Source organism: Nanorana parkeri, unplaced genomic scaffold (assembly GCF_000935625.1).
Source record: "Nanorana parkeri isolate BGI_ZX_2015 unplaced genomic scaffold, ASM93562v1 scaffold1748, whole genome shotgun sequence".
Lineage (NCBI taxonomy): Eukaryota > Metazoa > Chordata > Amphibia > Anura > Dicroglossidae > Nanorana > Nanorana parkeri.
In genome coordinates this window covers 197,307-210,685 of record NW_017308016.1, presented here as the reverse complement: position 1 = coordinate 210,685, position 13,379 = coordinate 197,307, and the positions used below count along the sequence as shown (strand labels likewise).

Here is a 13,379-nt window from a genome sequence, read left to right as displayed (position 1 = left end):
ATATATATATAGATATATATACACACATGATATTGCCAGAAGTATTGGGAAACCCCTCCCAATGATTGGATTCAGGTGTTCCAATCACCTCCATGGCGTCAGGTGTATAAAATCACGCACCTCGGCATGCAGATGCTTCTACAAACATTTGTGAAGGATGGGTCCCTCTCAGGAGCTCAGTGAATACAAGTGTGGTACCGTGTTAGGTCGCCACTTCAGCACACCAAGACATTTTGGACAATTTCAAGGTCCATAAAGACATGGATGGGGGAGTTTGGGGTGGAGAAACTTGACTGGCCTCCACAGAGTCCTGACCTCAACCCGATAGAACACCTTTGGGATGAATTAGAGCGGAGACGGTGAGCCCGGCCTTCTCCCCCAACATCAGTACCTGACCTCACAAATGGTCCAACATTCCCATAGACACACTCCTAAACCTTGTGGACGCTTTCCCAGAAGAGTTGAAGCTGTTATAGCGGCAAAGGGCAGGCCAACTCAATATTGAACCCTACGGACTAAGACAGGCACACAGGGCCTTAGGCCAACTGCAATCAAAACACTTACAGGCTGGCACATTGACCATTGACAAGCACACACTTCATCAATGAACACAGACCTGCAGACACAGACTGACAGATATAAACAAAGACCTAAGTGTTTATCTGAATGATGACAAGTCCAATGCCTACTGTTGGCTTTTAGACTGTATTCACCTCCTGCTCATGTGCTGAATATGGTTTTTACAGAAAGGCATTAAAGGTGACTCTCCTGTGACATACCTGAGGTCGGAGTTCAACAACGTCCTCTTGGGTGACTCCCCAAAACTGGAAGCCACCCCAAGCCAACCGACTGAGTACAACTTCACCACAAGCTTTGACCTTGGCAGTGAGAGCCCGCACAACCTGGATGATGTGGCCCACAAACCTGTTATAGGTAAGTCACCCGGCTTGTACGTGTCGTGTATTTTGCCTGTAAAGAGTTCAGGGGTGGACAGTTCTTTTTATTCCGGTATCGGGAACTCTACAGGGTAAACTACATGGGTGAATTTAGAGCTGACCTGCCATTAGTGAAGAATGTATGTAATCATTACTGACCCTTCTGAAAATGTTAATTGCTTGGCTGTCTTGCTTATATAATGGACATGAAGTTGAACCAGGAAGAGCGCCAAACACACATACCGAAATCCAAAAATATATTTTATTAATCCACAGATGTCACAAAGGTAATTGGAGAACTGCCAATGTGTTTCAGGGTACAATCCCTCTTCATCAGGACTTTGACAACTGCCATAGGTTATCTCAGACTCTAAAATAGGAGCCTCCAGATGCTGCATGGGTTTTTAACAGAGATATTCTCCAATCACATGTCAATCTCCTGGCTCTGATTGCTTGTTCCAGGCTTCTTTTTTGGAGTCCAGTATTATTTGACAACTGCTAAAAGCTCTGATGAAGTGGGATTGTTTGGCCAGAACCTAACATGGATCCATACAGACACAGATGTCACAAAAATGGCATCCATTCTGCACTGCTTCAATAGGCACCCAAATATTGCTTCTCTAGAATATTTGGGTGCCTATTTCTCAGGCAGGAGTGGAAATCCTTCATGTGAAAAAGATCTTTACCATCTTTATTTGTACAAGTGAAGATCTTTTTCACACCAAGGATTTCCACTCTTGCCTGAGAAATAGGCACCCAAATATTGCTTCTAGAGAAAGGTCTTGGTCCAGCCCCTCATCCCCACTCACCCTTCGGATAACCTGCTGATCAGGCATTGGCTGAATGTCCAGCAGTCTGCTTAAACACTTCCTTGATTAGGACAGGTGTGCACAGTAGCGATCTGAGCTGCAGCGCTGACTAACAACCACCAGGGGATGGAGAGCCAATGCTGATTGTAACATGATTCTTTCTGATTGGCAATACTCGCCCCCTCTACGTGTAGTCACCGTCATTGAGATCCTACCCAAGGAGAAGAAGCAAAAGGAGGAGAAGACAGCGGTTCTGGGACAGGCGGCTGTGGATCTGCTTCCTCTACTAAAAGGTGGGGAGACTTACAGTGCTGTGAGACACTGTTGTCCATAGCAATCTTTCTACTCCTTCTTTTCATGATGGATGGGGGAAAGGGATAGGAGGAAAAGGTGGGGGGCAATAGAGAGAGGAGGGTCCAGAGAAAAAAGGGGAGTGACAAAGAAAAAGGGCAGGAAGAAAGTAAGAGAGAGGAAGTGAGAAAGTTAGAGCGATGGGGAAGAAAAAATGGAGAAGGGAAGGGAAGAAGAAAGATGGAGGGAGAGGAAAAGAGTGATAAAGTGAGGATGAGGAAGAGAGGAGGAAGGGGGGGGGGGGGCAGAGAGATAGAGAGATACAGACCACATGGCATTGTGGACTTACAGAAATAACTCGATTCACGAACACTTCGGTTCGCAAACAGGAAGTTTGGCAAAATCTTGCTTTCTTTAGCAAACTCCAAATCGGGTGACGAACGCGGCCATCTTCCCCGCTCTGACACGTGGTCTGATCACGGTCCCAGACAGACCTGTGCACCCTTGCCCTCCTTATGGGGAAATGTGATTCGGTTCGTGACCAATTCGGTTCGCAACTAGAATCGTGGAACAAATTAAGTTCGTGAACTGAGGTACCACTGTATTAATCTCCTACATGGACTCAACCCCTATCCCCCATATATTATCCCTTAACATGATAGCATTCATGGACTCGCCTCCTATTTCTTTACCCTGATAATGTCCTAGAACTTATTTCCACCCCCCACCCCCTCCTTTTGAAAATCCATATAAACTTTTCAATTGCTTTGACAATGCTAAAATGTATTTGGTCCTGCCAATAAAGCTTATTTGAACTTGAATATAGGGGAAAGGATAGGAAATGGGCAGAAGGCTGGAGTTCCGCTTTAGACTTTATATACGCAGGAAGAGAGGAGCGAGAGAGAAATATAAAAGAGACAAAGAGATACATTCATAACATTCTATACTGTCAGTCTTGATTATATGAACCCATTTTATTTCAGGTGAATGTAATTTTAAGGTACTGGTGCCATTGTATCCAGCAACTGGCTCTCCGCTGGAAAACATTCACCCTGATGCCAAGGTATTTCTACCATAATAAAGGTTCATCTGGTTTACTTTGTGTTCATTTGAAAAAGGGGGGAAGAGGAAGAGGGGGGGAAGGGGGGGGGGGTGGAAGAGAGATAGAGAGATACAGACCACATGGCATTGTGGACTTACAGTAATAACTCGATTCACGAACACTTCGGTTCGCAAACAGGAAGTTTGGCAAAATCTTGCTTTCTTTAGCAAACTCCAAATCGGGTGACGAACGCGGCCATCTTCCCCGCTCTGACACGTGGTCTGATCACGGTCCCAGACAGACCTGTGCACCCTTGCCCTCCTTATGGGGAAATGTGATTCGGTTCGTGACCAATTCGGTTCGCAACTAGAATCGTGGAACAAATTAAGTTCGTGAACTGAGGTACCACTGTATTAATCTCCTACATGGACTCAACCCCTATCCCCCATATATTATCCCTTAACATGATAGCATTCATGGACTCGCCTCCTATTTCTTTACCCTGATAATGTCCTAGAACTTATTTCCACCCCCCACCCCCTCCTTTTGAAAATCCATATAAACTTTTCAATTGCTTTGACAATGCTAAAATGTATTTGGTCCTGCCAATAAAGCTTATTTGAACTTGAATATAGGGGAAAGGATAGGAAATGGGCAGAAGGCTGGAGTTCCGCTTTAGACTTTATATACGCAGGAAGAGAGGAGCGAGAGAGAAATATAAAAGAGACAAAGAGATACATTCATAACATTCTATACTGTCAGTCTTGATTATATGAACCCATTTTATTTCAGGTGAATGTAATTTTAAGGTACTGGTGCCATTGTATCCAGCAACTGGCTCTCCGCTGGAAAACATTCACCCTGATGCCAAGGTATTTCTACCATAATAAAGGTTCATCTGGTTTACTTTGTGTTCATTGAATTGTTTTTTTAAAGCTGAACTTCAGGGACAAAACCCTTTATTTAAATGTATTCCTCAATAGCCACAAGTATATAAGTGCACATTGTGGGCACAAAATGCCTTGTATAGATAGCATTGTGTGGTTTTGGTAAGATTGTCGGCTGCAATGTGCCATCTAGAGGCATCTGTAGTATCTGGGCATACTAGACTGTTGGATTACATTTTACTCAGTTTTCTCAGTTGAGTGTTTACTCAAATTTACAGAAAACCTGCTATGGGAAATATATGTAGGATGTTGTAGTTTACCTGAACGGAAAGAAAGGAAGGGAAGGAGCGCAACTAACTGGCGCAGACTTTGTGGAGGGGGATTGACCAGGGAACAACAGTGAATCGAGGTAAAAGTGGGTGGGAATGAAAAATGGGCACTCACTTGTGATAAGATGTATAGGCACACAGGTGATGATCTCCTTGTGATGTTGTGAGGTCTGGTCGGGGTGACAGGTGGGTGTTCAGAAGTGGATCCTTGCGGAGGGGGGGGGTTTATGATTTTATGATGACGCGTCCAAGACGGCCTGGAGGAAAGAAAAAATAGAAGGTGGTCAGAATCCAAGTAAACATATGAAAGAGAAGTACTGTACTCCCCTCCACAAGGATCCACTTCTGCCCACTGAACACCCACCTGTCACCCGGACTAGACCTCATGACATCACCAGGAGATCATCACCTGTCTGCCCATCCATCTCATCACACGTGAATGCCCATTTTTCATTCCTAACCACTTTTTCATCGATTCACTGTTATTCCCTGGTCAATCCCCCTCCACAAAGTCTGCGCCAGTTAGTTGCACTCCTTCCCTTCCTTTCTTTCCGTTCAGTATCACATAGTTAGACAACCCGGTCTAATAACACAAGGAGCTGCACAACGTCCACAACACACCACACTCCCCCTAGGAGTGTGCTAACCAATCAGTCTTCATTCTCCAACTTTCCTGTTGTAGTTGACCCTTGCTTTTGAAAATACTAGTTGCTAAGCTGTCACGCCGATCCTTTGGATTTCTTGCATTTTGTCCTAGAAGAAGTATGGAAACTTTGAAATGTCATTCTTGTTCTGGGACAGTGACTATTAAGTACTAAAGCAACATCCAGGCAGCTAGCATTTTCAGAGAGAGGTTAGCAATGGCATCCTGTATATGCTTTTATGACAGGTGTACTTTAAACTGGATTCAAATTTCCCCCCTTCTTTGTGGTGCTTGGTGATTCCACCTAGGGTAATAGGAGAGCTAAGTTCAATCCTCATTTTTAATGTGAACACTCTGAAGGGGAATTTATCAAAGCTGGAGCAAACAAAATCTGGAGCAGCTGTGCATGGCAGCCAATCAGCTTCTCTCTTTCATTTTCAAATCTTAACTGAACAAACTGAAGAGAGAAGCTTATTGGTTGCCATGCACAGCTGCTCCAGATTTTGTCTGCTCCCGTTTTGATAAATTCCCCCCCATTGTTTTTTGTTTAGCCTGAAGTGGCACTTTCTGGCCTAAAACCTTTCCTCAGTGAGTCAAGGATTATTAATGGAAGTCTGGCCTGAGTGACCTTGGAAGCTGCCAATGGGAGCTCAATGATTCCACCCAGGGTAATAGGGGAGCTGAGTTCAGTTCTCTCTTTATGGCTGAATCAAACTTTATTAAACAAAAATGAGAGTACAGTAGAAGCAGTAATGTGTCGTGACTTATGCATGATGAATACAGTGTAACATGAGAAAACATTAATTAAAAGGGGTAGAGAAAATGCTAAGGGACATACTGTATATAACAAGTATGCAAGCTACCATCAGAGTAAAGCTCTGATTGTAGAATGCAGTTCTCCCTTTATATACGTGCACATGGTTTTCTGTTCTAGCTGAGTCTGGAAGTGTCAGTTGCTGTCTCTGAGCCATTACCTAACAAGTCATAGATTAATAATGTAAATCTGATTCAAGTGACTTTGGAAGCTGTAAGAGACTCAAATGAAAACTTACTGATTCCACCCAGTGTAATAGGGGAGCTGAGTTCAGTTCTCCTTTTTTTTTATAGGCATACAGTGTATTCTGTTTTAGGTGAGTCTGGAAGTATCGGTTTCTGTCCCCGAGCCTTTATTCACAGAGTCTCAGATTAATAATGGCAAACTGATCCGAATGACCTTGGAAGCTGCTAGAAATTTTAATGAGATCTTTATGATTCCACCCAGAGTAATAGGGGAGCTGAGTTTAATTCTCCTTTTCATTCACACCTGCTGTTTTCTGTTTTAGCCGAATCTGGAGGTGGCAGTTTCTGTCCCGGAGCCTATACTCAGTGAGTCACAAATTAATAATGGCAATCTGATCCGAGTGACTATGGAAGCTGCTTATTGTGTCCCTGAATCATGGAACCCACAAGGACCACAGAACAACTATGTCACCAGCCTTCTGCTACCATCCATGGGAGAGGTGAGAAATCAACCATCCAAGGTAACCCAAAGAAGGATACTTTCTATGAATATTGAAGGTGGGGAACCAAATGAAGACTATTGCTAGAATTCACTCCACAGTTGTTTAAAGAGGACCTGTCACTTGTAAAATATATTATTGATTAATCATTATGATCTATGTTGTGAACTTCAGCTTTAATATTAGCACAGGAAAGAGAAACTGTATATAAACACAATAGTATATTTAACATTCCAAAATGGAGCAAATAAGAGAAGTTAATTGTTAGGGTTTACATACACTCTAAGTGTAGGGTTTATTGCAAGCAGAAATTATGCCTGTGGCAGGACCGATCTGTAAAAAAAAAAAATGGAGCCATCCAATGAGCATGTCCTTGGAAAATAGAAGATAAAACCTAGTTGTTCCATTTTTCCTGGTTCTAAATGTTATAAATTAGCCCCGGTATGATACATGAAGCCATTCTTATTTTTCTACTGACACAGAAGGACCTCACTTTGCTCTTCTCAAACGGAGCCCTGAAGGCCGGCGGGGAGAGTGAACCTGTCTCCAGACAGAAGAGATGGCCAATGAGCGGCATCATGGCCCCAGGAGCTCAGCATATCCCAGAAGCCTTCATTTTCGGAGGAGCGTATGAAGAGGAAGACGGAGAAATGAATCGCAAAGAGGTTAAATAGTTACATAGTTGGGTCGAAAAAAGAAATAAGCTCATCATGTTATCTAATAAAAAATAACACAATAGACTCAATTCACAAAGCTTTAATAGCCTATTGCATCAAGCTTTTCAAGGCCATTCAAGGCAAAGTAACAGGTTCACTTTAATTTTGGCCCCTGCAGCGCCCTATACTTCCCTTTTCTCCATTCACCAACACCAACTGTCTCCCCACCCCCTTGTAACAGCAGTGCCTGAGGAGGCAATCGCAGATCACCAGCACTGTCATGTGGGAGGGAGGGAAGTAGGTCATATGTTTCCCCCAAACTTGGAAGTACCAGGGTAATAGGTATAAGTTGCTATGAATCCTAAAATAAAGCAAATATTTTAAATATTTTGCATGGCCCCATAGGCAGGACCGGTGCTGCAACTAGGCAAACTAGGCAGCTGCCTAGGGCGCACTACTGCCTAGGGTGCAGCCTTGACCACTAACCCCACCCCCACCCCACGGCACCCCCATCTATTTTAAATTGCAGAATCCAACTTTCCCTCTCAGATCCGTTCCTCTACTCATTGGGTGAGGTTTCCATAGCTAGTTTGCTATTGGCTATTTCAAATTAAAATAGCTAATAGCAGTCTGGCTTTTGCTCCTGGCTGCTTGCATCAACCTGTCGCCTGCGGAAGCTAGCTGACAGGAGAATGGGGCCGCGGAGGGGGAATTGGGGGTTGCACCACGGGAGGGGGGCTGGTGGGTGCAAGTAGATGGTCTTGCCTAGGGTGCAAAATAGTCTAGCACCAGCCCTGCCCATAGGTTCACATAAAGCAAACCAGTATATAAGCAATGCCTGTGCTTCGATTAAAGTGTTTCTTGTGCACCATCCGCAGGACAAAGAGTTCCGCATGGAAGCTGAAACCCAACGTAAGAGAGTGATGTGGGACACGGAGAGGAGGTGCTACCTTGATAAGTCCGCCCTGAACAGGTATTATGTAGACTCAGCCTCCTATCATTGGCAACTATAATAGTTTTTGGGTTATTTTTAATTTATTTTTTGCCATTTATGCATTTGATAAACTAGTATTTTATATTTATATAAAAACCTTGTTTGACAACTAAACATTTAATACATTTAAACATTTCTAGCTTGCTTTTTGACTGTCTCTTTCTGATTGAGACTCTTTTGGGCCCTGTCTGAAAAGAGCAGGGAGGAGTGAAGCCCTGTTCACATTGAGCGATTTATCGCGCTGTAATTCCCGCGATATCGCGGCAAATTACCGCGCGATATCGCGCTCCAATGCATTTCAATGGGGCAAAGGGTCCTGCTGTCGCGGGTCGGGTGTCGCTACAGCAGGACCCTTTTTGGAGCGGATTTAGCCGCGATTCAAGCTTGCTCAATGCAAGCTTGAACGCAAAATCGCGCGGCAAATCTCGCGATGTCGCGCAATATGCAAATCGAGCAACAAATGCGCGATTTGCATATCGCGCAGTGGGAACGGGGCCTTAAGGTGGAGGAATCACTGCTGTGTGCAAATTTCAGTTTGAGATATTGAACTCTGTAAGCAAAGTCTGGAATGAGTGTGAAAGGGATCCAAGGGCTGGATAGGAAAAGACCAAATGCTAAAAAAAAAAAAAAAAAGATATTTACAAAAATATTGATTAGGTCAATGTGACTCCATCTTGTCACCATGCATTAGGACTCATATAGATGACAATGGTGTGTTCACAGTTTTCAGAAGAGGATAGCGGAGTGTCGTTACTGGCCGGTGGAGATCATGAGAGCACCAGTTTCAACCACCAGCAAATCTAAACCAGGCAAGACAGAAAAGGTGAGGACACTGAGCCCAATTCTAATTACATCCAATATAACATTACGGCGAGCAAGGTGCTAAAAGCCAGCTTGTTAAAACAAATGGATAGTGTAGTTCAATACACACACATGTTAAATGTATCAGAGGTCTGGACCATTCCAATAACCCATCAGATTTTTAGACCTGCACTAAAAACATGAGCAGGAAAACCTGACTGGTTGTCATGTCCAAATTAAATACTCTTGAGCAGCTTTCACAAAACCTGCAGCGGCCAAATCAGTGGAGGTCAACTTATTAGGTAAGGGGGCCTCCAATGCGATCCCAATACATAGAGCCGGTGTGGGACACTGCAGCTGCCACACACCAGCTCTATATACTGATGCTGAGCGATCAAGTGACTATCAGTCATAGCTCCCTGCAGAGATTCCCCTTTCTCTTTTGCTCCAGCACTCATTGGAGGGGCAGACAAGAGAAGGTATATCTGTAAAAAATAAATCACCCCCCCCCCCCCCCCCCCCATCTCCCATCTCTATACAAGCTTGGCTTCTCCATTTTTACATAAATGGAGAAGGAGTGGGCACAAGAGAAGGGGTGGGCACATCTGGCTCTGGCTTTAGAGAGACGAAGCCAGCTGTCAATTAGGCATCCAGGTGGGTCCCAACAATATTGTTGGGATCCTTCCCGTGTGCAGCACGGCTCTGCAATGTCAGCAGATAGCAGGCATTAGTCTGCAATATGCTGACATTGGGTCACAGGAGGACATTAGGAAGTGTACGCCTGTGACCCAAAAGAGAAGTAAAGCCAAAAAAAAAAAGGTTTGCCTTTGCTTCTCTCTTATAGCTCTCTGTATTTAGTAAAATAAAGAGTAAGACGCCTTTGTAGTGACCATTAGAGATGTTCAGACCTCGGAACTGAAGCCCAGAAGTCTCCCTCCAAAGGCCCTGGGAGGAAAATGGATCTCATAGGCAATTTCATGGTGTCCTTAAAACTAACTGATAACTAACCACCTTAAGTGGCTTAATCGATAACCATCAATTCTACAAATGACTTGTTACAAACCATGTGTGTGTGACCTGCGAGAGCTGCGAGGGACCCAGATTGACATTGCTGGAAGGATGTGTTTCCCAGCAAACATGAGCAGAAGATTTCTCTGCTTCAGTGGCATTCGGCAGCAAGGGTATGAAGACAGGTAATTATTTACATTAAGTCCAAACAAAACAAACCCTAAAATCTAACTGGGCTTAATTGTAGGATGATGAAGCCAGCTGTGGGTAAAATGCATCAGCCGAGAAGGTCCCAGGCGTGGTTTTGTGTTGCTTGTCTTGGCCCTGGGGAAGGACGAACCCTCCTTGGTGTTTGCACCTGGTTAGCCATAGAAGTGACTCACCAAAAAGTGAAAAACTTTTGCCTGTTAGGTATTTGAGTTCTGTACTCATGCCATTGGTTCATTCATCAGTCTTTCATTATCATTTCCCTTGTCCAGCAGAGTGACGAGGACCCCCAGATATCATTTCATGGTGTGGCCTACGTAAACATGGTGCCTCTGTTGTATCCAGGAGTGAAGCGTCTGCGTGGAGCCTACCGGATTCTAGCCTACCAAGATGCGGAAGTGTTGGAGAAGGTAGGAATTCAACCAATGCGTCTAACGAACATGGCAGATAATGCAGAACCACCTAAGCCCTTGGTTCTCAACTGGTGGGTCGTGACCCAAAAGTGGGTCGCGACCCCATGTTCAGTGGGTCCTCCGCATGCCTTCCACTTTCCTAAGTGAGAGGCTCCTCTGCCTTACCCTAGCGCAGCACCGTCAGTTCTTGTGCCAAGCAGTCATTCAAAATATACTGGCCAGGCCGTTCATTTGAATAGTACCCCAAACACACTTCCCACCCACAGTTCGTACGCCCGCACCGGAACGCGCAGTACCCTAATGCCGTGTGTTCCATTGCAGTGCAGACATTGCAGACTTGGGTCGCAACTTAATGACCAAGGACAAATGTGGGTCCCGAGGTTACACATGTTGAGAACCCCTGACCTAAACGATCAAGAATTAGGAATGTACCTAGGGCATTGTGGGTGTATTTGGTGAGCACTGGGTCTTGTATTAATGATGCTGCTCATAGATCCTGCAAGTGGGCTAAATGTTTAAACTGATGTGGGTGGACGGCTAGAAGACACTCTTCTTAAAGAGACCCTGTCACCAACTTAAAACATTGCTGGTAAAAGCACAGAAAAATCAAGTATTTTGAATGCTTACTTGCAGTGTTTTCCTTTCTATAAAAATATGTTTTAATTAGCTTGCATTGTGCCCTTGAACTTGCTACCAAGTTGACTTATTTGGGTAGAGTCTATTTCCTTTACACAGCTCCCTCTCTGTAGTGGCCCAGTTCCTCCACCCTTCCTCTCGCCTTCCCTTATATGTAGCTTCCTGGTAGGAGTGAAGGAGTATACTACAGAGTAGACATGTGCGATTCGTTTCGCATCGAAATTCGGACGAAATTTCGGAAATTCAGAGATTCGGATGTATCCGAATTCCGAATTAAAGATATAATGAATGCAAACGAGTCCGAATTTCCGATTCCGAAATTAGTTAGCAGTAGTCTGTACGAAATTTCGTTGCAGCAAAGTGACACTTTGCTGCAATTTTCCCTCAAATGTCACTTTGCTGCAATGAACAAACGAAACGAAATTTCGTACAGACTACCGCTAACTAATTTAGTCCGAATTCCGAAAAATCGCGAAAAATGAAATAACGCAAAATCCGAATCGAAACAAATTGTTTGCCAGTGCACATGTCTACTATAGAGCCTTGGTTCTCAACTGGGGGGTCGGTGGTGGGTCGCTGCATGCCTTCCACTTTTCTAGGTGCTATCACAGCCTGTCACAAGAACAGGAAGTGAGGCGAAATCTCCCCTCAGGTCAGAAATATTGGAGAAAAAGTTTTATTGAAAATGAATGAATAAAGCAGAGATCCAAATGAAATCATTAGAATTGCAATGCATTTATGATTTACATGGCTGAGATGCAGAGGTGAGCTAGCTGTAAGCTCTTATTCTCTCTTTGCCACAGACAAAGGTTCATTCAAGCGTCCTGCGGGATTTTCTGCGGCACAACAGCTTGATGAGTAAACTCGCAGCCGCTCCATTAGGCCCTAATTCTTCGCATGTGAAGCTGGCACCCAGCCGCATGGAGAAAAGCCTCAAGGAGAAGGACAGCAGCAGACGGGTAAGCCTTGTGAAGCCGGAAGTGTTCCCAAGTTCCCACAGACCTCAGGGATGAAGAGGTGGATATTAAAGGTGCACAGAAATGGAAATTTCAAAACCGAAATAAAAAGAATTGTCAGGCCGATATATAGAAAAAGAGATTGAGGACACAAAGTCTTTAGAGAACACAGAGTCCTCAATCTCTTTTTCTGTATCCCCTGTTATCAATGAACAGGAATCCTCTATACTGAGTGTTCCTGTTAATTCATCACATGAGGACATTGTGTGTTTACTATAACCCCAATCATGAATGAACAGGAGGGGATGTAGATCACTTCCCATTCATTCATAATTGGGGATATAGTAACCATACTCTGTCCTCAATTATCTACAAACACTCAGCGATCACTGACTGCTTGTACGCACTCTCCTCTCTGATTCGCTGTCACAGGAGGCTGAGCGAGCGGTGTAGGGAGGAGAGCTCTGCTTCCTGTGACAGCGCGGCCTGTCTCCGCCCACACACCGCTCTGCTGGACTGTGATAGGAGGCTGAGCGGTGAGGGATGAAAGACACCGGCTGCTCACAGCGCTCTCCTCCCGCAGCGCTCGGCCGGCTGTCACACTTTCTCTCCTCCCCGCTGGGACACAGAGCAGCGCCCAGTGGGGAGGAAAGAAAGCAGGGATGCGCCGATGTATCGGCAGGAAAATGGCACTTTCGGCATACAGCCAAAAGTGCAATTTTCAGCCGATATGTTTCGGCGGCCGATATATCGGTGCATCCCTACTGGATATATCATATGCATATCTGGAAGATTAATGCTTTCACCTTGTTCTGTGTGCAGATTTCTGCAGTGCTGAAACCACTAGACGTAGCGGACCTCGATCAAGCAACTGCCAATACTCTGGCTGCATCTCCCAATGTAGAGGGCCAGGTAACACACACTTTGGACTGGTGGCAATATGTGTAGTCTGAAAGGGAATGTACAGTCTTTTTTAGTAGATACACGTACTAAATAAATCAGCTGGATGTATAAAATCATATCAGCATATCATGGTTAAGAAACCTTTTATCTTTGTATAATTTGTAATTATAAATGTACATGGGGTAAGCCATATTTCCCCATCACGTACGCAGGCTCGGCTTGCTGCTATGCAGAATTGCACAGTGCTGGTGATTTGTTGATGCTTCTGCTTACTGTTCTGTTGTGAAAACAATGCACTCCCCGTGTGGCAGTTATCTCAACAGTTGTTGAAAGGGAGGCTAGGCAACTGCAACAACTCACAGTGAGCTCC

At 44.5% G+C, this 13,379-nt stretch overlaps 1 protein-coding gene across 1 annotated transcript in view; it reads left to right on the top strand.

The window, feature by feature from the left end:
* CFAP70 (cilia and flagella associated protein 70) overlaps nt 1–13,379 on the top strand; it is a 35,615-nt gene that overhangs the window by 368 nt on the left and 21,868 nt on the right. Inside the window, exons 2-11 of the mRNA XM_018571390.1 lie at nt 747–933; nt 1,939–2,037; nt 3,019–3,098; nt 6,259–6,435; nt 6,918–7,100; nt 7,970–8,064; nt 8,809–8,908; nt 10,377–10,511; nt 11,954–12,109; nt 12,929–13,018. Coding sequence (XP_018426892.1) covers nt 747–933; nt 1,939–2,037; nt 3,019–3,098; nt 6,259–6,435; nt 6,918–7,100; nt 7,970–8,064; nt 8,809–8,908; nt 10,377–10,511; nt 11,954–12,109; nt 12,929–13,018 — 1,302 coding nt within the window. The remainder of the gene's footprint in view (nt 1–746; nt 934–1,938; nt 2,038–3,018; nt 3,099–6,258; nt 6,436–6,917; nt 7,101–7,969; nt 8,065–8,808; nt 8,909–10,376; nt 10,512–11,953; nt 12,110–12,928; nt 13,019–13,379) is intronic.